This window comes from Condylostylus longicornis, unplaced genomic scaffold (genome assembly GCF_029603195.1).
Source record: "Condylostylus longicornis isolate FDR11 unplaced genomic scaffold, ASM2960319v2 ptg000017l, whole genome shotgun sequence".
In the NCBI taxonomy this organism is placed as follows: Eukaryota; Metazoa; Arthropoda; class Insecta; order Diptera; family Dolichopodidae; genus Condylostylus; species Condylostylus longicornis.
This window is the reverse complement of record NW_026577986.1, coordinates 121,405-143,795: the sequence shown is the minus strand read 5'-3', so window position 1 is coordinate 143,795 and position 22,391 is coordinate 121,405. Positions and strand designations below refer to the sequence as shown.

Genomic DNA, 22,391 nt, shown 5'->3' with positions numbered 1-22,391 from the left:
TCAACAAAGCAATTTCTAAACGAATTGCTTTGAATTTTGAAGTTTTGTAGTAAAACGAACATACAAACATATTAAAAGTTTTACGAGTTTAAATTTACAATTATTTAAGTTGGAATAATAAGGTGGTGTAATTGTAAATTTTACTTATTGTAATTAAATTTAGGAATTATTAGTGTGAATCTCAAAATGGTAATATTTTTTGCCCTAACCATTTTTATCAAAGCTGACATTTCTGGCGTAAATTGCGCTTGAGCGTAATGAAAGTTTCGTGTTCATAATCAATAATTATTTTTTATTATAATAAAACTTAACCTTTTATACTTATTTAAGGCTAATTAATATAATACATATTATGTATATTTGGAAAATATTATCAAAAATATTTAAAATAAAAAAATACAAATTATTATAATCTAAAATTATACTGTTTATCTTCTTTGTCTTCATTTCTATCCTAAAATTTCAGAAATACTTAAACTATGGGCACTTATAAAATAATTAGGTATAAAGTCATCACAATTCGAATGTACAATTTTCAATAAATAATTAAAAATTTTAATATAATATTTTTTCTCTTTTGAATTTTAAATAAATAAAATTTAATTAATTTGGATCATCATAACAAAGATTTCCATTTTTGTATCGGTAAGCACCAAATTCTTTTTCTAAAATCAAATCCCAAGAAAAAAAAACAATGGTTTCAATTAAAATATGTTTTGTGAAATTTAAAAAAAAATTACCTTTTTTATCGACATTATAATTCTTTTGCTTTTTATAAACTATTACCGATAATATAATTATTATAGTTAAAACTAAAATAATTAAGCATGCAAACCATATATTTCGTACAATATTTGCATCCCTCATAGCCTCTCTTAGAACAGCATTCGATATTGAACCTTTCATTTCAATACATTCAAATTTATTATGTGGATTTAATATCATATCGGAATTATTACATTCACATATATCTGGTGCTACGCATGTACCATTTATACAACCAAATGATATTGATTCATCATCATTATTATTATTATTATTTGAATATGTTGAAGAAACATCAGAACCACAGTTTGGAACACATAAACCAAATGTATTTTTTCGATATCCTTCTAAACAATTACATTGTTCTGGTAGTACACATATATAAAATTCAGATTCATTAAATGTATTATTACAAAATGAATCACAAATAAAATTATTTAATTTTATATCATTTGAGAAAATTTGTTCAAAACAAGTACATGTTCCATTCTCCTCAAAACGGTATCCATTTGTACAATTATTTTCACAAAATTCAGGACAATCAATTCCACTATAACCATTTTCACAATAGCAATTACCATTTAAACATATTCCATTAATACAATTTGTATGGCAAGTGTTATCATTCCAAATACGTGAACGACGGTATATTGTAAAATCAGATTCTGTACTTGAACTTACGACAATATGCTTATTGTTATATTCAAATTCTGATTGGTGAAACAATATATCACCATTTTCGATTGTTTCCACAGTGTATAATTCTTCTATTGTATTAGGTAAGGTTGATGTTTCTAAATCAATTTCCATACCAATACATATATTTGGTCCAATACATTCATCATCATTACAATCATTACATATTGGATTACATCTATTCGCCAATATTGAATCTTTTTTATAACCTTCCAAACATGTACATTCATATGGGCTAGTACAATTACTATTAACGCATTCTTCAGAACAATGTGGCAGACATTTTAATGTTATTTCATCTCTTCTATAACCGAGAGCACAACGACATTCATTTGGTGAATTACAAAATTCTGTATCATCACAGTCTGGATCACAATATGGTTCACAATATGATACTGATCCAATTTTCATTTTAAAACCAATATTACATTCACAAATTTCCGGCTCAATACAATTACCATTAAAACAGCCATTTGAACATATTGGTTCACATTGTTTTGAATCTCCGTTAAATTCATATCCTGGATTACAAATACATTGTTCTGGTCCAATACAAATACCATTATCACAACCAAAACTACAATCTGGTATACATTGATCATTTTCATTTTTTTTATAGCCTTCATTACATGAACATATATTTGGTGCTGAACAATAACCATTTTCACAATTTTTATTACAATGTGGTTGACATATCATACGTGATGATGATGATTGATTTATTATACTTTCCGTTGCATATTTTATTGTTTCATTTAAATAATAACCTTCATTACATGAACATATATCTGGAGCTGAACAATAACCATTAATACATTCACTATGACATACTGGAACGCATGTACCATTATCTGATTTTTTAAAATCTGGATAGCAATTACAAATTCCTGGTGCTACACATACACCATGATTGCAATTGTTACATTTTGGTTGACACCTTAAGAAATCGTAATAAAAAGAAAGAGTAGAATAATTAAATTAATTAATTAAAATAATTATTATTAAAGAATTAATTAAAGGATTAATAAGAGTTAATTAAGAAATTAGATTATATATTTTTCATTTTTCATTTTTCAAATTCTTTACAGAAATTAAAAAATTCTGTATTGGAAACGTTCATGTTTTTAACCTACTTAAATTGAGTCAAATATTCATATCCTTCTTCACAACTGCATACATTTGGTGCAGTACATTTTCCATTTAAACAAATCTGTTGACATTCTGGTACACATTCACCATTACGTCTTTTCGAATATCCCTTACAGCATCCTTCAACCAACTTTGGACGATATTCAGACTATATACGCAACAAAATAAATTTATATCAAAAAGTAATGAAAACGAAGGGCAATAAAGGGAAACAATAAATAGAAAATGAAAAAAATACTTAAACCGAAGAAGATTAAAATTACTAAAATATTTACTTTAGTGACCATTCGAGTTGCTGCCTGTGTACGATATTTCGTATAACCAAATGTACTACGATAAGTTATTCGTTCTACATAGGTTTCTGGTAAATTCACAGTAACAATTTCCCATTTTGTTACATTGCAATATATTTGTCCTTGACCCGTTCTAATATTTACCGTAAAATATAAAACGATTAAATACGAACTGATAATCGTTAGAGTCGACATTGTTTTTTTTCTTTCTGTTTTTATTTCTTATTCTAATCTTTTGTTTTTTATTCACAATCTTTCTTAAATACGTCCACTTTTACTAACCGTTTGCAACTAACTAAATTATAATTTTTATTAAGTAAAACTTTATTTAAGATTGGCTCATTTAAAATACAAAAAAATAACAATAAATAGAATAAAAAAAAATGAAAATCAAAAAATATTTTGTTATTCTTATTTTTTTTTTTAATTACGATAAGACCGCAAAATCATATCACAATATTTTTTTTTCAAATAAAATACTAGAATTTTGTTAAGTAACTCAAAACTTTAGCAAAGGGAAGATAAGTTTTCTTGTTTACTTGCATAATTTGCTTTCCTTTTTTCGCCTTTTTGAAAAAAAAAATGATATTTTAAATTCTCTTAAGATGAGTAATTTCTTTTTTTTTTTTGGTATATGCTTAAAATATCTTCAAGAAAGCCGGGATCTTATCATTTGTTTGCTTGATGCTCTAAATTGTGCGGTTAAAATTTTTTATTTGCTCGTCTTATGTTGTATGATTTCTTTACTACTTTATTTTAAAATTTAGGGCCTTGTAATTTAATAATTTAGGGAATTGTAATTTAATTTCAATCAGAGTGCAAGCTCTAACGGAATTGAGAGAGTTTTAATATCGTATTTTAATATAACAAGAAATTAGTTCAAAAGATTAGATTAATGTAACATGAGGGTGAGGCCTTCTTGAGAAATATAAACATCCAAATGTGATTTGACTCCAGTAAGCTTTTATAGATTTATTTAGCATTCCTCAGGAATTTTGTCTGGATTGATAAAAATTTATTAAAAGTATGAAATAGTTTGATGTTAATTTCTTTGGGATTTTCTTTGATAGACAAAATAGAATTTGTGTCTAAAACACATTTTACATGAACTCTTATAAGAATGTTCAATAAGGGCATACCCTTAAAATGAATAATCTATATATAAAGAATTTAAAGAATTACAAATTTCATCCATTTTCAAAACTATTGTTATTAAAAAATAATTACATTTAATTTTGTATTGAAAATCCGAAACACTTTTATCAAATTTTTATTCCTAATTTTATTATGCAGTTTAAAACTCAAAGTGATATTGAAATTAACTTCATAAGTAGTTGATCCCTATATTGCGGCCCACCATAATCCTCAATAAACATACGCTGATTATGCACACAGATTAAAAAACTCCAAATCGAGAGTACAGAAAAAAATGAGTAAAAAAAATAACATGATTTTTTCTTATAGTTGGAATTAGAAAAAAAACAATAGTGCCGGCGCTATATAAAAAACACAAATCTTTTGTTAAAAATAAAAAATAAATAAATAAAAAAGAAGAACTGATTAACTTCGGCTTAGAACATGTGCACTTTGTATGCCAAGAAGAAAAGAATTTTATGTATGGTGCCATTAAAAAAAAAATAAACAACAAAAAGTATAATAACATTATCCACACTTTTCTTATACAAGCAAAGGATTTTCATTGAACAGAAATTGTATTGCATATATTTTGCAAGTTCAGATATGTGGGAGTTTTAAAATTTAAATCATGCTTTAAATGCTTATTGTATTTTGACGCTACTTTATTCATTGTTTAATCATTTTTTGTGATTTCTTTTAGAGCCCATTTTATTTCATATTTTTCACGTATATTGTGTTGTTAAATGCAAACTCAATACTGTTATACAAAATTCTAACACAAAATTTTTAATTTCATACTGAAGAACTGAAACGAGAATTTATGAGTTTTACTAACAATAAAACAAGAATTCGCTATGTTTTTGGTTTACAGCACCGGAATTAGTTAATTTATTTGTACCACACCACAAAATCTACAACATAGTTCAATTATACATATAATTATAGTGCATAAAATAGATGCAGCCTGTGCTATACAAAAGTTAAAATCCAAATTTTACATTTAGACCACTATTTGCAATTTTTATTTAAAATTTTTCTGCATACTGAGTCTGTACTGAGACTGTAAATTGTTTAGCTATACTTCCCTATATTATATTAAAATGGCTGCTATAAATAATGTTTTAATATACTCCTAAATTTATTCTATACTAATTTTTAATTATTATTCGGTAGTGGTAATATTTATGTATACTTACTCAAAAAGAGTTTTCCTTTCATAACCATCAGAACATGTACAATGATTTGGTGCTGTACATTTTCCATTTAAACAAATCTCATCACATATTGGAACACATAATAAAGAATGATAAGTATGCTTTTGTTGTGCATATCCCTGACAGCAAACCATTTCACTTTTAGTCAAATAACGAACTTTATCAATCCAATGACCAGCTGTATGTAATCTTGTTTTTACAACAAACCAACTTCTAAATGTCACGGTATATGTAAAAGTTTCCCACGCTTTATAATTTTCTGGTACTGTAATAGTTTTAGTACATATTGCTTGACTTTCAACTTTAATACTTCCATAATAGGAAATAAATATTAAAATATAAATCATATTGTGTGTCAGGGATATTGCACGACGGAACATTTCTGATTAATATTCAATTATGAATTATGTATATATAAGTAAGTATTTATGTGTTTACGTACAATAAATAAGTAATTTATTATATAAAATTTATTGTGATCTTTACTAATAAACTGACTTCAAGGAACTAAATATATAATTTTATTAAACGCAAACTGTATAATGGGCCTTGGATGTTTTGATAAAATCAAAAACAAAAAACAAACGAAAAGTGAGAAACAAATTGTGCAGAAAAAATTTTGCAATTTATTTTAGATTATTTAAAAATATTTTATATTTTACAATTTAATTAAATAAAAATAAATGCAATAAGATAAAAATAATAAGGGTAATACCCTTATTTTAAATTTGAACTAAAAACATTTCAAATTTCTTCGACCATTTAATTAACTTATAGAAATTATTTTCTTATTAATAAAGAAAAAATAATTCAAATAATTTTTAAAATTTTTATCGAAAAACATGGAAACCATGGAACAGTTTAGGGGTATGAAAGAGTGGGTTATTTGTTAAACTCAACTGTAAATGTAACAGTTAGTTGTTAAATTGCAAATTTGTTTTTAGAATTCAATTTTAATTTTATCAGCTGATGAATGATATTTTCAGTTTCAATGATCCACAGCGCATATGAACTTCTAGGGTACGTACTAATTTTTTAAGACTATGTACCTGTTTCGATTTACCGATTTCAAGTATAACTTCTTAAAATTATCCCTAACTTCAAATTGGATTGGGAATTGAAAAAAAATTTAAAATTTAATTTTGAAGTTCTTTAAATATTTTAAAAATTTTAAATTTCTATGTTGCTCAATTTTTATTGCACAATAATTAATCTTATTTTGTGATTAAGTCTATAGTTTCTACTAAAAAGAAGATTCATGAAAATTCGTAAGTAATGAAAATTTTTTTAATTAAATTATAAAGCAAAATTTTTGCTTAATAATATTTTCACGTGTTTTAGTACGGGACCTTATTCGATTGTTTTAGAAAAATTAGGTGGAGATAAAATAGTGAAAAGGACAAGACGGTGTTGTAGCATTGTAATGTTATATAGACTGAAATATTACAAGTAAAATTTTACAATTTATCGAACAAATCGAACATCATACCGCCATGTTTTAATAATAAGAATAAGGAAAGCTTAAAATAAATTTCCCTATCTTTCAATTTTTTAATTAAATTTTTTCTTCTTTTATTATTTTGCCCTCATTGGCCATTTTGCAATCCCAATCAGATTTTAATGGCATATTAAAGTGGCAAAGTGGGCATTAATGTCTTAATTGCATTCTAACGCATGTTATAATTAAAATAACATTGAATTTCAAATCTTTTAGTTTTTTATTGGTTAATAAAAAAAATCAAAATGATAACAAAAAATAATTTAGCCCATTGTCAATTTACACAAAAAAAATTTTCAAAACAAAATAAAAGATGTTGTGTAACCGGATAGATAAATACAGGGTGTCTTGTATCTAAGTGCCATTGCTATAATACCATTGCGTAGACTCTCATGAGTATTTAAAACTTTAAAACAAGTTCCGAGTTAGAGCAACTTAAAGTAAATTTCGCCTGCTTTTCTTTACTGTTCGAAAATTTTAGTATAACTTCAATTCTGCTTGTCAAATATGTAGGCGCATTATTAAATATGATTTGCGGATCTCAGAATAATAGCTTTCTGAAGTATGTCTATGCGTTAGTTTTAATATCTTCACATTTCAGAATCAAATGACTTTAAAAGTTCTAAATATTTAAATTTCAACATTTTATTTTTAAAAACATTACGGATTTTAAGTGACATAAAATTGCAGCTTTCTCTAACAGTGTTGACAATACTGTTAACTTCTAAACTGTAACAATCAATGAAAGACGCAATATGAAATTCTTCGGGTCATTGAGAAGTGGGTAACATTAATTTTAGGAGATTGATTCGAAAAATAAATTTGAATTTTACACAGGAAAAAATCAATGTCGCTAATTTATCAAATTTTGTACACATTTTTTTAGTCTCAATTTGTTAATATACATAAAAACAGTTATAAGATAAATATTTTAATTTATTTTTTGATAAACAAAAACCCAATTTTATTGGTTCTGAAAGAATTTTATTGATCTGTTTCTTAAAACAGATTATTTTTCCATAATTTTTTTTTCTGTAAGAATTTCTACAATTTATTAGTGAGACAAGTTTGGCTTTAATGGTACCGGAACAACCAATCTTTATTTTTACAAAATTAAATTAAACAAATTTGCAGGATTCCGTCTTACAGTATTTTAGCTTTAAGAAGGCATAAAATTATTCATTATTAAGTATTCAAATTTTAAACAATTAAAATAAAATCACATAATAATTTTATTGCATATTTGGTCTAATTAAATTGAATTAATTTTTATTTATTTAAAATAAAATGGCACGCTATTATTAAATTTTGTTTTACATATAATCTTGAATATAGTTTTCTTAAAATAGTATTGATAAATAAAAGATTTCTTGTAAATATACTTACATTCTTACGTAATTATTTACTTATATTTTGATATTACATTCATAAACTATTTTAGTGATAACTGAGTGGCCAACATTCCATTGTTTATTTTGTTTGTATTTTTATTTTTATAGCTATACTTACTCAGATATGGGGGTTGACCTAATGATTAGATCATTTCTAAGAAATATGTTTATTTTATTTTGTATTTTTGAATTTTTCCAGTTCAGCCAGTTTTCCAGATTCAATTTATTTAGAAAACAATGTATTTTAAAGATTTTTGGTATAAGTCATACGTAATTATTTTGACGCAATTTAATAATTATTAAATTTGTTATTTTATTATACGTACACCTGACAATATTATTGTTTAACTCCATAATTAATTTCTGTGGTATAGGAAAACATTTAAAAAGCGAGAAATTACCGATTACCGTCGCCAAATTAGTTATTTCTTTGCAGCACTATTTTATATAATTTTAAGTAAAAATACTATAAAATTTAACTGATATGACAACAAAGAATATGAGATAAAAAATTAAAATATATTCTAGTTCTTTCAAATTATTGAACAGACTCAAACCCACAAGACCGTATGATCACATAACCTTTATTTAAATAAAATTGTTATTTTCCATATTTAGGTTGTTTTCGAACGTATCACACTCCGTACTAAAATCTAGTCTATCGCACTTTTTTTTTCCGAAAACTCCGAATAGTATTTAGTATGGCCGAACCTTATTGCTCTTCGCACTAGATCATCTGTCAAAAATATAGTGTTGATAAACCCACACTAGAAGATCACACCTCGCACTTAATTTAAAGTAAATAAGCAAATTGAAGAAAATAAAAAAAGTTAAAAAAAATATTTTAAGAAAAAGGTGAATATTTAAAAAAGAAATAACAAAATGGGTAATTCAATAAATCGTAATTTAAGAAGAAGGAATGTGATAACCAATATTATTCAAAATATTTTTCGCCCATTTGTCTTTTTATTTGTTTATTTAAAAGAAAAATGAGAGTATGACAATATATGCAAAAATTATGACAATTTTTATCCAATATTGCCATAATTTTCACAAATATAACCAAATAATGCTAAAATAAAAGTTTTATTCGTCGCTGTCGCAATAATTTTGACATGACAGGGCTATAAAAATATGTACTACTTTTTCTGTTTCGAATGGTATATTAACTGTCACAAATTTTTAGTACGAAAAATACTAAAATGCGATAAATAGTGCGCACTAAAATGTTTTCGGGTAGTGTAAGTGCTTAGTGAAAAGTGCAAGTGCTATATATTTGGAAAAAACTTTAATACATAAAATAATCACGAATAATTCCATATTTAAAATAAATAGAAATAATTTTTTATAGAAAATTTATAAATGGTGCTGCAAATATCTGGCAAATTTGACAACTTCAATACGCTGAAAACTTTAAGTGGCAAATTTGAAACTTCAATGCTTCAAAGCTTTGTGTATATATACATAAGAGTATAACAAAAATTTAAAAATTATATGTAGTCAACTCTGATTACGGTAAAAAATTAAACATTGGTATTATATTTTATATGCATATTGTATTATGAAAATCATAAATAATGAGTAAAAGAGAAATATATTGCACATTATATTGCTGAAAAGGATCGTCATTGAAAATATATATGATGCACGTGTTGCATTTATTAATTTTTTCTCATTTATAAAATGATTCATTGCAAAATTTTCTTAATATACTTATATATAAATTATTCTCTAAATTCAATCAAATATAAATATTTACAATGTATTAAAAATTCCGTTTATAGTTTACATGCTACAATGCACGATGCGAATTACTCGTATAAGACTTCATAAAATAAAAATTTTTTCCTTCTCTATTAGCTTTCCTCTCTTACATTAATAACAATTATTTCTTTAAATAAACTACAAGGGTTTATATACCTTATAAACAGCAGAGATTTAATTTTTTTGTAAAAATTAATACTTAATTATAAGTTTAATCCACAAACACTTTTTTCACAAAATTTTTATATCAGAAATTCTATTAGAAATTCATAAGGTGGAAAATGAAATTAAATTTTACTGGGTTATAAATTCAATTTAGTGAAATTAAGCAGGAAAATAAATCGTACTTTCTAAAATTTGCAAAAATATCACAATTTGTAGCTTTCAATATTTTCACATTTTTCATAACTTTGATTCTGTCTCTTGATAAATGTACTGAAAATTTAGATGGCATGCAAAGGAATTTATTCGAAAATACTAAATTAATTTTAATATTAAGTACACTTTTTAACCACATTTCCCAAAAATTATTTTTTATTTTTATCTATTTAGTAAAGAGTGCTGGAATGAAATAATTATTATGCGCTTTAATGTCACGGCAGTGTCAAAAACTATTTCTTCGTGTTGAGGCTGCTTTTTTAATAAAATTTAATAAAAGTTTTCCCTTATTTTGTTTAACATCATTGAGCGATCGGAGGAAGGGAGGGAGGGGGAAGCAAGAAAACAAGCAAACGCAATATTTCAAGGAGATCAAAATAAGAGATGAGAAAAAAAATCAAGAAATGACGTCAGAAAATATTATGAAAATTCAAAATTATAAGCATTTAAGAGACGTTTGCAAACAAACGATCAGTCTGAATTCGTCTCCGCTGGGAGATTACTTAAAAAGTAATTTCATTAAATTTTTTTATGGTATTAGTGACCTAGGCACTACGTACATTAGCATTATACTCCACCCTGATTATATCATCACGAGTAGTTCAACCTATATGATAATTATTAGCATTTTCTTTGTAAAAATTATGATTTAAAACTTAGTATAAATTAACTCAAATAATTTCTAATGATTTTGGTTATATAATAAAATATTTCAGCAAAACAAAATGACAAATAAATTGAAAACAGTTGCAAATTAATATTAAAAAATTTTTGATCAAATTTACAAACACTCTTACATATTTCCTTTACAAAAATAAAATTACTTATACTTTATTTGTAAACAATATTGAAGAAAAAAAAAGCAAGGTTAATACCCTACAGTGGTTTAAAATGATTATATTAAAATAAACAAAAATCTCGATCATGCATAAATCAATATTGAATATGCAATCTAGTAAGGGTATCATAATCATAAAGAATATTTTTTGAAACTTCTCTCTACATATTATTAAAATTTGTACAGGGAAAATTAATATTCTTGATATGTTTGAGTATAACAATAGCCACTATAAAAGCAATAACTAATGAATAAAAGATTAAAAAACTTAAATAAATTTAAAAAATTTTATAATTATTCTCTCTATCCTATACAAATATTGTATTTAATTTACGATACGGTTAAATTTTTTCAAGACAAACACAATAAAAAATTTAAAAAATTTAAATTATGTGCTTCAATTATTTTGTGGCTTTTTACAGTCATTTTACGTTCATAGTATACAGATGAGCTAATTTACTCGTATGTTTTTAGATTAAGAATATTTTTCATTTAAATAAACACCATTTTATTATAAATTAATTTTTATTTCAATATTATTGTATATCGTAGGGAAAACTGTGATATCACACAAGTTATTATCTATTTCGTGGTATCACTGTTTTTCCGACATTTTAATATTATTGTATAACAAATATGTAATATTTTCGTGCTATTCAGTATCTTCATCAATTTTTGGCATTACTACATTATAAACTGGATTTGGTATTAATGAATTAACATTTCTTGTATTTCTTCTTCTTCCACTTAAACCAAATATATTTGAATTACGTAATTTTGTATAACCAAATAATGCAATTAATACAAGACTGGCAATAATTATAATTAATAAAATATATTTTGCAATATGACCGCCATTTTCATTAAAACGTCTTAACTTTACAAAAGCAGTATTATCAACAATTTTTAAACATTGTGGTGTTATTGTATCATCAAATTTAAATCCAATTGGGCATGTGCAAATATTATTTGGTAGTCTACATGTTCCATTACCACAATTTCGATCACATTCTGGTATACATGTAAATATATCACCGGGTGCATGTATAAAACCTTCATGGCATATACACATATCAATGTCTTCGCAAACCCCATTTGGACAAGTAAAAAGACATTTTGGGATACATGCATTAGTACTATTATACATAAATTCATATTCATAAAGGCACTCGCATACATTTGGTTTAATACATTTAGCATTAATACATCGTTCCTCACACTAAAAGTAAAATTTGAATTTCATTTTTATTGGAGAATTTTTTTTAAAATAAAAATTCAAATAAATTTTCAAATATTACCAAAGGGTCACAAATATGTGGTTGATTATTTTGTGAAACAGCATATCCATCATTACATTGACAAGTATTTGGTGCTATACAAACTCCATTCTCACAAAGTGGTCTACATTTTGGTTCACAATAATTTATTCTATTTTTAGTATCTTCGTATCCTGGCAAACATTCACACCTGCATATTTATTTTAGTAATCAAAAATGCTTTCATATAATGTCCGGAATCAAATTATTTGTAAATTCAACTTACACGTTTGGTTCAACACAAATACCATTTACACATTTTGGATCACAGATTGGTTCACAAATTGTTTCATTCATAGAATTTTTTATGTATCCTGTATTACAAGTACAAGTTGAAACTCCATTTATAACAACACAGTTACCATTAATACATCTGAAAGGACAGTATGGCTCACAGCGCCCAGTAAATAATTTTTTTCTATAACCAGGATAACAATCACATGTATTTGGTGATGAACAAGTACCGAATTCACATCCCTTTGAACATATTGGTTCACATGTATTATTTTCCCTAATACTTAATTTATATCCAGAAAAGCATTTACATTTGTCTGGTCCAACACATAAACCATGCTTACATACTGGATTGCATTTTGGTATGCAAATGTATGGTAGGAATTCAGTGAATCCTTTAAAAAATCAAGAAATAGAACAAACTTAACAAAAATATTTTATAACTTAAAGGGATTTGTGCAAATGTTACTACAATTTAATATCTTACCGTCAACACATTTGCAATAATCCGGTCTAAGACATATTCCATTCATACAATTTTTTTTACAATGTGGTTCACATTCATTTGTATTATTATTTTTCAATGTATATCCTAAAAAAATATTTATTTTTTATTATAAGAGTTTAAATTGCAGACTTTTATTTCAAATTATAAAACCTTTAAAACATGTGCAAGTATTCGGAGCAGAACAATATCCATTTACACAAGTTTCGTTGCAAGTCGGTGTACATTTATGTGGTGCCGATTTAATATAACCTGGGTGGCATTCACTATAAATTGAAAAAAAAAATTACATTACCCCACAATATATTAAGAAATTATCATATTACAACTAACCAGACGTATGGCTTTAAACAAAAACCATTTTCACAACCTTTTTCACAAGTCGGTTCACAAACATTTTTACTACCAGTTACGAAAATGAAGCCAGGATTACAAACACATTGATTTGGGCCAGAACATGTACCACCTATACAACCATTTTTACAAAATGGTTCACATCCTAATGTGGAATCATTATTAATATTACGATAACCATTAAAACATGTACAATTCTAAAAAACAAAAAAAAATTTTATGTGTTCAATGTATACTTTAATTGATAACATCAAATCAAAAACTTTACTTCGGGTGACGTACAATATCCATTTGAACAACCACTACTACAGTATGGTTCACATTTTGAAATTTTTCCTGGTACTAAAGCATATCCCTTATTACAAGTGCATTCATTGACATCTGTACACACACCGTTAATGCAACCGCCATCACATATTGGATCACATTTATATAAATTTAGTTTTGATATTTCATATCCATCATTACATGTGCATTTATTTGGACCGGAGCAATAACCATTAATGCATTCCTTTTCACATGCATATGAACAGGTAGTTGTACTATCATCGACAAATGTGAAATTTTCATAGCATTTACAAGTATCGGGCGCAATACATGTCGCGTTAACACAATTTGTAGTACATTCAGGAATACATTCACCACGGTCACCTATATTTGTATAGCCGGGCTGACAAAGGCATACATTTGGATAAAGACATTTACCCTCTGGACCACAATCTTTACATAACGGTACACATTCACTTAAAAAAATAATTTCGAGATAAAGAAGAGTGACTACATTCAATTTGTTACTTACTTGTTCTCATCTTCTTTGTATCCGTCACAGCAAGTGACAAATTGTGATGCATAGGTCTAAATTGGTTGGTATTAAATCGAAATTTATTTAATTATATTTCAAATAAATTTTACCTCTTTAATCGTTTTCAATTTTAAAGTAGAATTAGGTTCTTTGAAATCACGAACAGTTACCAAAATAACTCTTGTTTTATTTTTCCTACATGTTTTTTTTTATATAAACAAAACCTAATTATTAAAGTGTTTTTACCACTATTTTTACTTTGACTTACGGTTGTACAATAAAACATCCCCAGGTTATTTGAAATAATCCTATTGTAAGCAAGAAAATGTAAATTTCTAATTTATGCATTTTATTGCAGGATTTTCCACCAAATTCAATTTTTTTTTTATATTAAATATCTTAATTGTTAAAAGATCAATTTAAAACTGAAATTTTAAATATAATTTTTTTGAAAATTTTGTATTCATTTTCGATATTTTCCTCTTCAAGTTCAATTCATACTGATAACAAATAAGATTTTCACTTATTTTTGTTTTCTCGAGATTACTGACCTAAACTGATATAGAAAAGAAATTGTATATTGTCTTTTTCTATATTAAAATTTGTTAAATAACTACACAAATATACATTTTTTTTTAATTAAAATGATGACTTATAATTTTATCAGCGAAAAAGATGAATTCGTAAATTTTAGCATTTTAATTTAAAAAATCAAAAATTAATTACTTTAGAGATCATTAACCTCATTTCGCGTCGTGATTATATTACGGTATATATATAAATTGTAAGGGTAGTATTGTTTGAATGGACTTTTTGAAAAGTGAGATTTTAAAAGTTAATTATCCCAAGTAACATTTTTCAAAAACTTTTATATTAAATAATTATTTTTCACTGTTATAATCGCATTCTTTATTTCGAAAATACCTTAAGTTCTATTTTTTTTCAAAGAAATGATAATGTTAACAGTTCGGCTTGAAACGTACACAGTTTGATAAGAAAAGAAATATACTGTAAAGTCAATAACCAGTTAACGAAATTTTAGATTATTTCAAACCTAAATGGTGCAATATTCTCTTTTTATTAAAATGCATCTAACTCACTTTCAAAATAAACTATTCGATCATTAATTCACTTACATAACAATACAAATTTTAAAATAACTGCAAGAGTAAAGCACAAAAAAATTTAAATTTAACAATTTTTAACAGTTGAAATTTAGATTTTCCGATTTTTCATACATACATTAGGGTCACTATAATTTGAATCAAATTGTGTATATCGAAAGCATAGAACTTATAATAACTTATTGCGGCAAAACATAGAACTACATATACTTATTGTGTATAATTAAAATATTATTAATTTGATTATTGCATAATTTTAAAATAATTGGGATTTCTCATACAAAATTAAAATTGTTGGGCAAAGATTGGAATTTATTCGACCAAAAAGTTCGAACTGTCCGATCAAATATTGAAATTTATTGATTAAAAAAATAAAATTATTTAGATTAGAGGTCAAAAAAAATCTGAAATAGTAAAATGCTTTAATCAATTATGACAGTATTGCGACATTTTAAAATTACAGTTACAATATTGACGTTTCAATACAGTTAAAATATTGAAACAGAATTCAGCAACTAGGTTTTATGAAACTAATTTATGTTTTGTTGTTGTAATTTTAAAGTTGGGAATTCGGAATGTGAAATTTTAGATTAATTAAATTTTTAATAGTTAAGAAAAATTTCAATAATCTTTTCCTTTTTATTTTCATACAATTCATTTATTTTTTACTTTTCCATTGTATTTAGTTTTTTATATTTTTAAATCTTTTGTTTTATTCAAATTTTTCTTTTCATTTCTTTTATATTTAATATATTTTTATATAAATAAAATTTAATTGCCATATACAAAGCTTTGTTTTTTTTAATTAATTTTTTTTTTGTTAATTTAGTAAATTTTTACTAATATTTTATAATTTTATATACATTTAATTTTTATCATTATATTATATAAGTAAGTATACATTATATAATATTCAATTATTTATACATTAAAAATTTACACATAGTTTTTTCATAATATTTAAATAAAATTTTCAATTTGTAAACATTCTTATAATCTCGCTTTTATTTTTTATATCTTTTCGATAAAATATTTAAATATTTTAGAGTTTAAAATAGATATAAATTTATTTTTTTTACATAATTAATTTTAAATATATATAGTGTATGTATATATTACATTATATACTTCCTTATCTACTTATGTAATAACAAAGATTTTTATTAAATTTAATTTATTATTTATTTTTGTGTTTTTATTTTTATTTAACATTTTTTTAAAATATTTTTTAACTTATTTTTAAATTTTTAATTTAATACAATTTATATCACGTTTTTTTTTTGTTCTTTCGTTTTAAATAATTATATTTTAATAAATATTTTATTAAATAAAAAAAGTTTCTTCTTTGTCTAAAGTCACCATAGTGTTATAATTTTTATTCTTTTAACATTTTAATTATTTTACAAATTCAATTACAGTAGAAAACGATTATAACGAACGGTAAAGGATCAGCGGCAGTACCTACTGACGACCATTATTACAAAATTACTAATTTATTTACTATTTTATTTCACTAAATTTGCTCATTTGTATTAAGTATTAATAATTATTATACTCTGTAATCTATGTATATTATAGCAATACCAACTTGAATTTGTAATTGCTGTAAAAAAAAATTCGGAAGATAACAGCCTGTTCCGTAATGTTTACAACATGAAATAACAGGAAAAATATGTACAAATGTTCCCATAGATTTTAGACTGAAACATTTACCACACTATGCTAAATTGAAAAAAAAGTAGGTGAAAATGACATTTGATAAAATAGATTTTGAAGGAAGAAAAAAAAATAATTTGTTACAACTGATTTTGTTGCTAATATAACAGTGATGTCGCTAAAATATTAACGATCGCTATTAATCAATTTTTCGTTACAACTGCTTTCTACTGTTTTAATATTGCTAATAATAATATTATGACTGTTTTATATTATTTTTTAAATATGGCAGTATTTGTTTCCTTGTTATTTGTTTATCAATATATAAATTGGAAAAACTTACATTTTTGACTATATGAAAATTAAATAAGGGTATTGTTAAACAAGAATAACATTTCCATAATTACTCGATCATAAAGTCCAAAATCAACCTCTAAATTTCGGTTTTACTTTGTAATCAAAACGTTAAATTAATATTGAATTCATGATCACAAGAACAATTTTAAATTCAATATGCTGAAAGGCTCTAAAAATTATTATGGAAAATGAGGCTATAAAATGTTATCTCACAATTTCATTTGATAAAAAGACATTTACATTAAAAGAAAAATCTTAATTTGGAAAAAAATGTTGCATGTGGCTGATTTCAAGTTAATGAAGTCGAGAATTGAATTAAACCTTGCCACTTATATGGCACTTTAAATTTCAAATATTTTGCTATTGTAATTTAGAATTTAGATCGCGTTTTAATAAAATAAGAAGAAAATAATTTAAAAAATAAATATTTCCATTGCACAAACACACACATTTATTACGTATGTTTGAAAATATGCGTAAAACAATTTAAAATGCAAACAATAAATAAAATTATATAATATTACATAAATATATGTATGAACATAAAATTAAATTTAGAATTATAAACATTGATGATGTAAAAATAAATATCAGATAAATAAGAATATGCAAGAACCGAGTTGAAAAATAAGAATGGACAGGATATGAAATAAAACTAAGAATTTACAAAAAATACTCCTTTGATCATGGTGGCTGCTTATCTGTATCATCTTCGGGACTAGAAATTGTTGCTTTAGTTGTATTATCGCCTTGTTGTAATACAGCATATAAATGTGCTGAAATGATTTGATCAGCAGCAGCTGTTGCAGCTGTTGTAGCTACTTGATTTATTTCATCTTCCATAACAACACTACTATCAGCTGCTGATGGTATTGTTGGTAGGAAGCGTACACCCAATCTTGGTGGTGATGAGTCATCTTCTTCTTCTTGTACAGCTTGTTGGCGTACTAAACGTGGTTTTTGTGTTCCAGAATATGAAAATGATATTTGTTGTTTGGAGGAAGAAGAACCACCTAAAAATGTTAAGAAATCAATTTCTTTTATTTTTCCAAAAAAAAAAAAAGTTTGAACTAAGTATAATTTTGTGCACAATAACCGAAATTCGTTTGCTTTTCGTATTACAAAATTGTTTCATATTTTACACTTAGTTAAAAATATAAAGGGACATTACAATTGCTCATCAACTAAATTTATTCGGGATGAACTTAATAATCTACTTTTTATAAATATTCCGTAAAATTATTAAATAGGTTTTTAAATTAGTAGACTAAGTCATATAACTACAAACGTGTTAATATGTGACCTTAATTGAAAACAACGTGGAATTGACATAAACACATAACACTGTTGGTGACAATAAATCTAGTGTGTGAGAATGAAGTAATATTATTACTTTAGTTTAATTTGTTACAATAATATACCTGTGTATAGTGTATAAGTTTCTAAACACTGTCATGCCACATTCAAATTATTCATAAGTAATTAAAATTTTATACTTTACTTGTAAAAAACGCACCAATAATGGATGGTAATGGTGTTGTACTACCAGCACTTGATCTCGATAAACGAAATGTTGAAGTACTAGCAGTTGTAGCTGAAGCTGATGAATCATTTCTTGAACTAGATAACGTTGAATCTTGCGACGTTTTCCTAGTAATTAACCATGCTGAATGTCTTCTTCTACTACTTGGATCCATGATTTTTAATGGAATTGCACAATTATGTGAATTTGGTGGACCATTTTTCCATGAGCTAGATCTTGAAGAACAAAAATTCTCGCTTGATATTGAACTCGCACGTGATGTTTTCTTTGACTTTATTTCAGCAAATTGATAAGTATATGGATCAGGCCGTGCCGGTTTTCTTCTGTGTGTTTCTGTCTTCTTTTTCTTTTTACAAGTCAATCGATTCCAAGTTCGTATAAAAATATTCTGTTTCTTTGGGAATTTTTGCCATTTAGGCATTTCATGTGGCAACATACGTAAACAACGACAACCAACATGTGGATTGGGTAATAATGGTGGTAATTCTTTTGTACCACCAGCACCACCACCGCCTCCTCCGGTACCCCCACGTCTGTGGTCACCACGTCCACCTGTTGTTTTTGAAACTCGCGTCTCTTCGAAACTCTTACATAGCGTGATACAGTCTTTTTTAAATTGTTTTGTCATAATTGCATACAAAAATGGATTGCAACATGAATTTAAAGGCAATATAAAAACAGTAAAAATTTTAGCTTGCTCTAATGAAATTAATTGTAGTCCAAAAATTGCAGTTAAACTAAAAAATGCTATTGGAGACCAACATAAAAAATCTGTAAATACTAATAAAGCCATACGTTTTGCTATTCTTGAATCATTTGTATTCCATGCTTGTGAACCTCGAATAGCCCAGTACATTTTTAGATAGCAACCCATTAATGTAAGAAATGCACAACCATTAATGAACATTAATGCCACAACATAACTTAAACTAGCCAATCCAGTTGTTGTTTCAAATGGCAAACAAACAGCAAATTTTCTATAATCTGATACACCGACTAATGGTAATATGGCCATTGTTAATGCAAACATCCATCCAAATACCATAATGTATGTTGCTTGCTTTAAAGTTAATCTTTTATTTAAATGTATTGCGTTTGTAATTGCATAATTTCGTTCTAATGTTATCACCGACAGCGTATATACTGATAGTTCTGATGATAGTACAGCTAAAAATCCAGCTATTTGACATATAACACTCATTTGCCATGGTATTGCATACATACGAAATTGACCTAATGTTGCTGCATCAACTATCGCTAATATACCTAAATATACACCCATAAAAAAATCAGCTACAGCTAAATTACACACCAAAAATCTAGGCACATCCATTTTTGATTTTGAAAATATTAAAACGAATACAACCGTTCCATTGCCTAACATTGCTAAAAGGAACACAATCCAAACACCACAACGTAAAGTCCACCAATCAAATAAATCTGCACATGGTAAAAATGGTCCTGGCAGTGGTAAACATTGTACTGATGTTGATGGTGGAAAATCTGATGTCTGGGGTTTTAATTGATAATTATTATTATTGTTATTGTCATCATCTTCAAAATATTCTTCAATATACGTTGGAAGATTTCCGGGATAAATGAAATCCTGTCCAAAACTATCCCATATTTCATGCATTTGTGTACCAAATTTAGTTGAAAAATTTCCTAAAATATGGCACACAAAAATTTTTTATTATTTACTTAATTTTTTTTAAATACAAATAAATCATTACCAAATTGCGGCCATAAATCTGTCATACTTTTATTCCAAAATCCCATATCTAATTCATCTTTTGTTGGAATATAAACTTTCTCATAATAAAGACTTTTCTTTTGACTAACTGTTGAAGCTACTAGCGGTAAAAATGGACAACAATGATAAGCGTATGATAAGACTAAAGTTTGAATTTTTGGAAATTCTTTTGGTTGTGGAAATTCTCTAAGTTTTGGATTATTGAAAGTTTTCAAATGAAGAAGTCCTTGTAGACCAGTTGATGGCAATACCGGGAACATATTATTACCCAAATTTCTAAAAAGAAAATTATATTCATTAACTATTGTAAATTAAAACTCTTACAAAATCATACAAATCTTCTAAAAGAAGCAAATGCTCAAAAGCTGACTCATGAATAAATATAATTTCATTATTTTCTAGGTCACTGTGAAGCAGAAATATAGAAACTAATTCATTTTGTATTTAACAAACAATTTCATTAAAAAAATATTCTTACAGTAATTGCAGTCTATTAACTCCATGAAATGAATCTGGTGGAATAGTTTTAATTTCATTATTTGACAATAGTAAATCTTGTAAATTTGGCATCCCTTGAAAGGGTTTTCCAGATAAACCTTGTATTCTATTATTGGAAATATCTCTAAAATGATAAAAAAGTATATATAATTATTATATTAGGCCCTATTGCAAAATATCTGTCTTATATACGTACAGTAATTTTAAATCCTTACAATTACCAAAATCCGGTATTCTTCTTAATTCGTTTCTTTTGAGAACCCTTACATAGAATATTCAAAAAAAATTTCATGAAATAAAGATAAGAGAATTTTATTTATTAAGAAATTTAATATTAACTTACAGACTTTTAAGTTTCGGTACAATTTTACATAAATTATGTGGGATATTTGTTAAACCTGCTCTATCTAATCTCAATGTTTCCAATGATATGCAACCATCCAAATGTGGGAAATCTTTCAGTGCTCGTACATCCGATAGAATTCTTGAATGGTAATTATGAGCATCTGCTCGAAATTTCTTTTGTTTTTCTCCAAAATAATTTCACAAAATTTTATAGGAAAAAAGGAAAAAAAAAAGAAAATAAATTTTTAATACCTACAGTTTTTGTAAGATCGATAGACCATGTAATGCTGATTTACTAATTGATGATATTGGATTCGCCCGCAAGTCCAATGTCTGTAAACTAGTTTTTGGTAAATCACTTCCGTTTATATGCTTTATACGATTCCCAGAACCTGATCTGAAATTAGTGAAATAAAATATAAATTAATTATAATTTCCAAAGAATTCTTAATCATTTTGTAATGAACCCAAAATCATTTTAAATTACAAATTTTTTAATTGTACATTCAAGTTATTCATATCAAGGTATGCAATTTAAGGTTATTTAAAATTCATTAAAAGATTAGGTAAAAATATTCTCACTCTTTTCTTCAGATTACTCCGTAAGAATTACAACAATTCTTATTAAATTAAGGTCAAAAGAGAAAAAATAGAGTTGACCGAGTCAACTCTGTGATCCCCGTACGATTTTGCTATCCTAGGTACGAATAAATATGTCATAGCTGACTATGGGACAGACTATAACTTTAAGTTACCATATTAATTTATGCAAAATTTCAGT

At 25.8% G+C, this 22,391-nt stretch overlaps 2 protein-coding genes across 3 annotated transcripts in view; both read right to left on the bottom strand.

The window, feature by feature from the left end:
* Window positions 1–280: 280 nt before the first annotated feature.
* Window positions 281–14,682, bottom strand: LOC129606012 (multiple epidermal growth factor-like domains protein 10). Its single transcript, XM_055516062.1, has 16 exons — window positions 14,603–14,682; window positions 14,505–14,529; window positions 14,332–14,387; window positions 13,801–14,275; window positions 13,512–13,729; window positions 13,332–13,444; window positions 13,161–13,265; window positions 12,666–13,068; window positions 12,422–12,590; window positions 11,777–12,342; window positions 5,237–5,563; window positions 4,043–4,058; window positions 2,886–3,122; window positions 2,595–2,758; window positions 741–2,398; window positions 281–665 (listed from the first exon to the last, which is right to left on the bottom strand). Exons 1-16 carry the CDS (start codon window positions 14,680–14,682, stop codon window positions 604–606), a joined length of 4,674 nt encoding a protein of 1,557 aa, XP_055372037.1. The 3' UTR covers window positions 281–603.
* A 1,974-nt stretch (window positions 14,683–16,656) lies between these two features.
* Window positions 16,657–22,391, bottom strand: part of LOC129606069 (leucine-rich repeat-containing G-protein coupled receptor 5) — a 60,991-nt gene continuing 55,256 nt past the window's right edge. The window contains exons 9-16 of one of the 2 annotated variants that reach the window (XM_055516154.1): window positions 21,867–22,007; window positions 21,609–21,749; window positions 21,462–21,527; window positions 21,246–21,389; window positions 21,102–21,173; window positions 20,748–21,043; window positions 18,973–20,679; window positions 16,657–18,484 (exon numbers count right to left, since the gene is read on the bottom strand). In XM_055516154.1, coding sequence (XP_055372129.1) covers window positions 18,156–18,484; window positions 18,973–20,679; window positions 20,748–21,043; window positions 21,102–21,173; window positions 21,246–21,389; window positions 21,462–21,527; window positions 21,609–21,749; window positions 21,867–22,007 — 2,896 coding nt within the window. In that variant the 3' untranslated portion in view covers window positions 16,657–18,155. The remainder of the gene's footprint in view (window positions 18,485–18,972; window positions 20,680–20,747; window positions 21,044–21,101; window positions 21,174–21,245; window positions 21,390–21,461; window positions 21,528–21,608; window positions 21,750–21,866; window positions 22,008–22,391) is intronic. The other variant, XM_055516155.1, reaches the window with a different exon arrangement.

Excerpts from the sequence above, each read along its gene's own strand:
- LOC129606012 (XM_055516062.1), bottom strand. The coding sequence starts at position 14,682 with ATGCATAAATTAGAAATTTACATTTTCTTGCTTACAATAGGATTATTT. Across the intron at positions 13,445-13,511 it reads TGTTTAAAGCCATACGTCTG|TGAATGCCACCCAGGTTATA; the intron begins GTTAGTTGTAAT and ends TTCAATTTATAG. Across the intron at positions 666-740 it reads TTATAATGTCGATAAAAAAG|AAAAAGAATTTGGTGCTTAC; the intron begins GTAATTTTTTTT and ends ATTTGATTTTAG.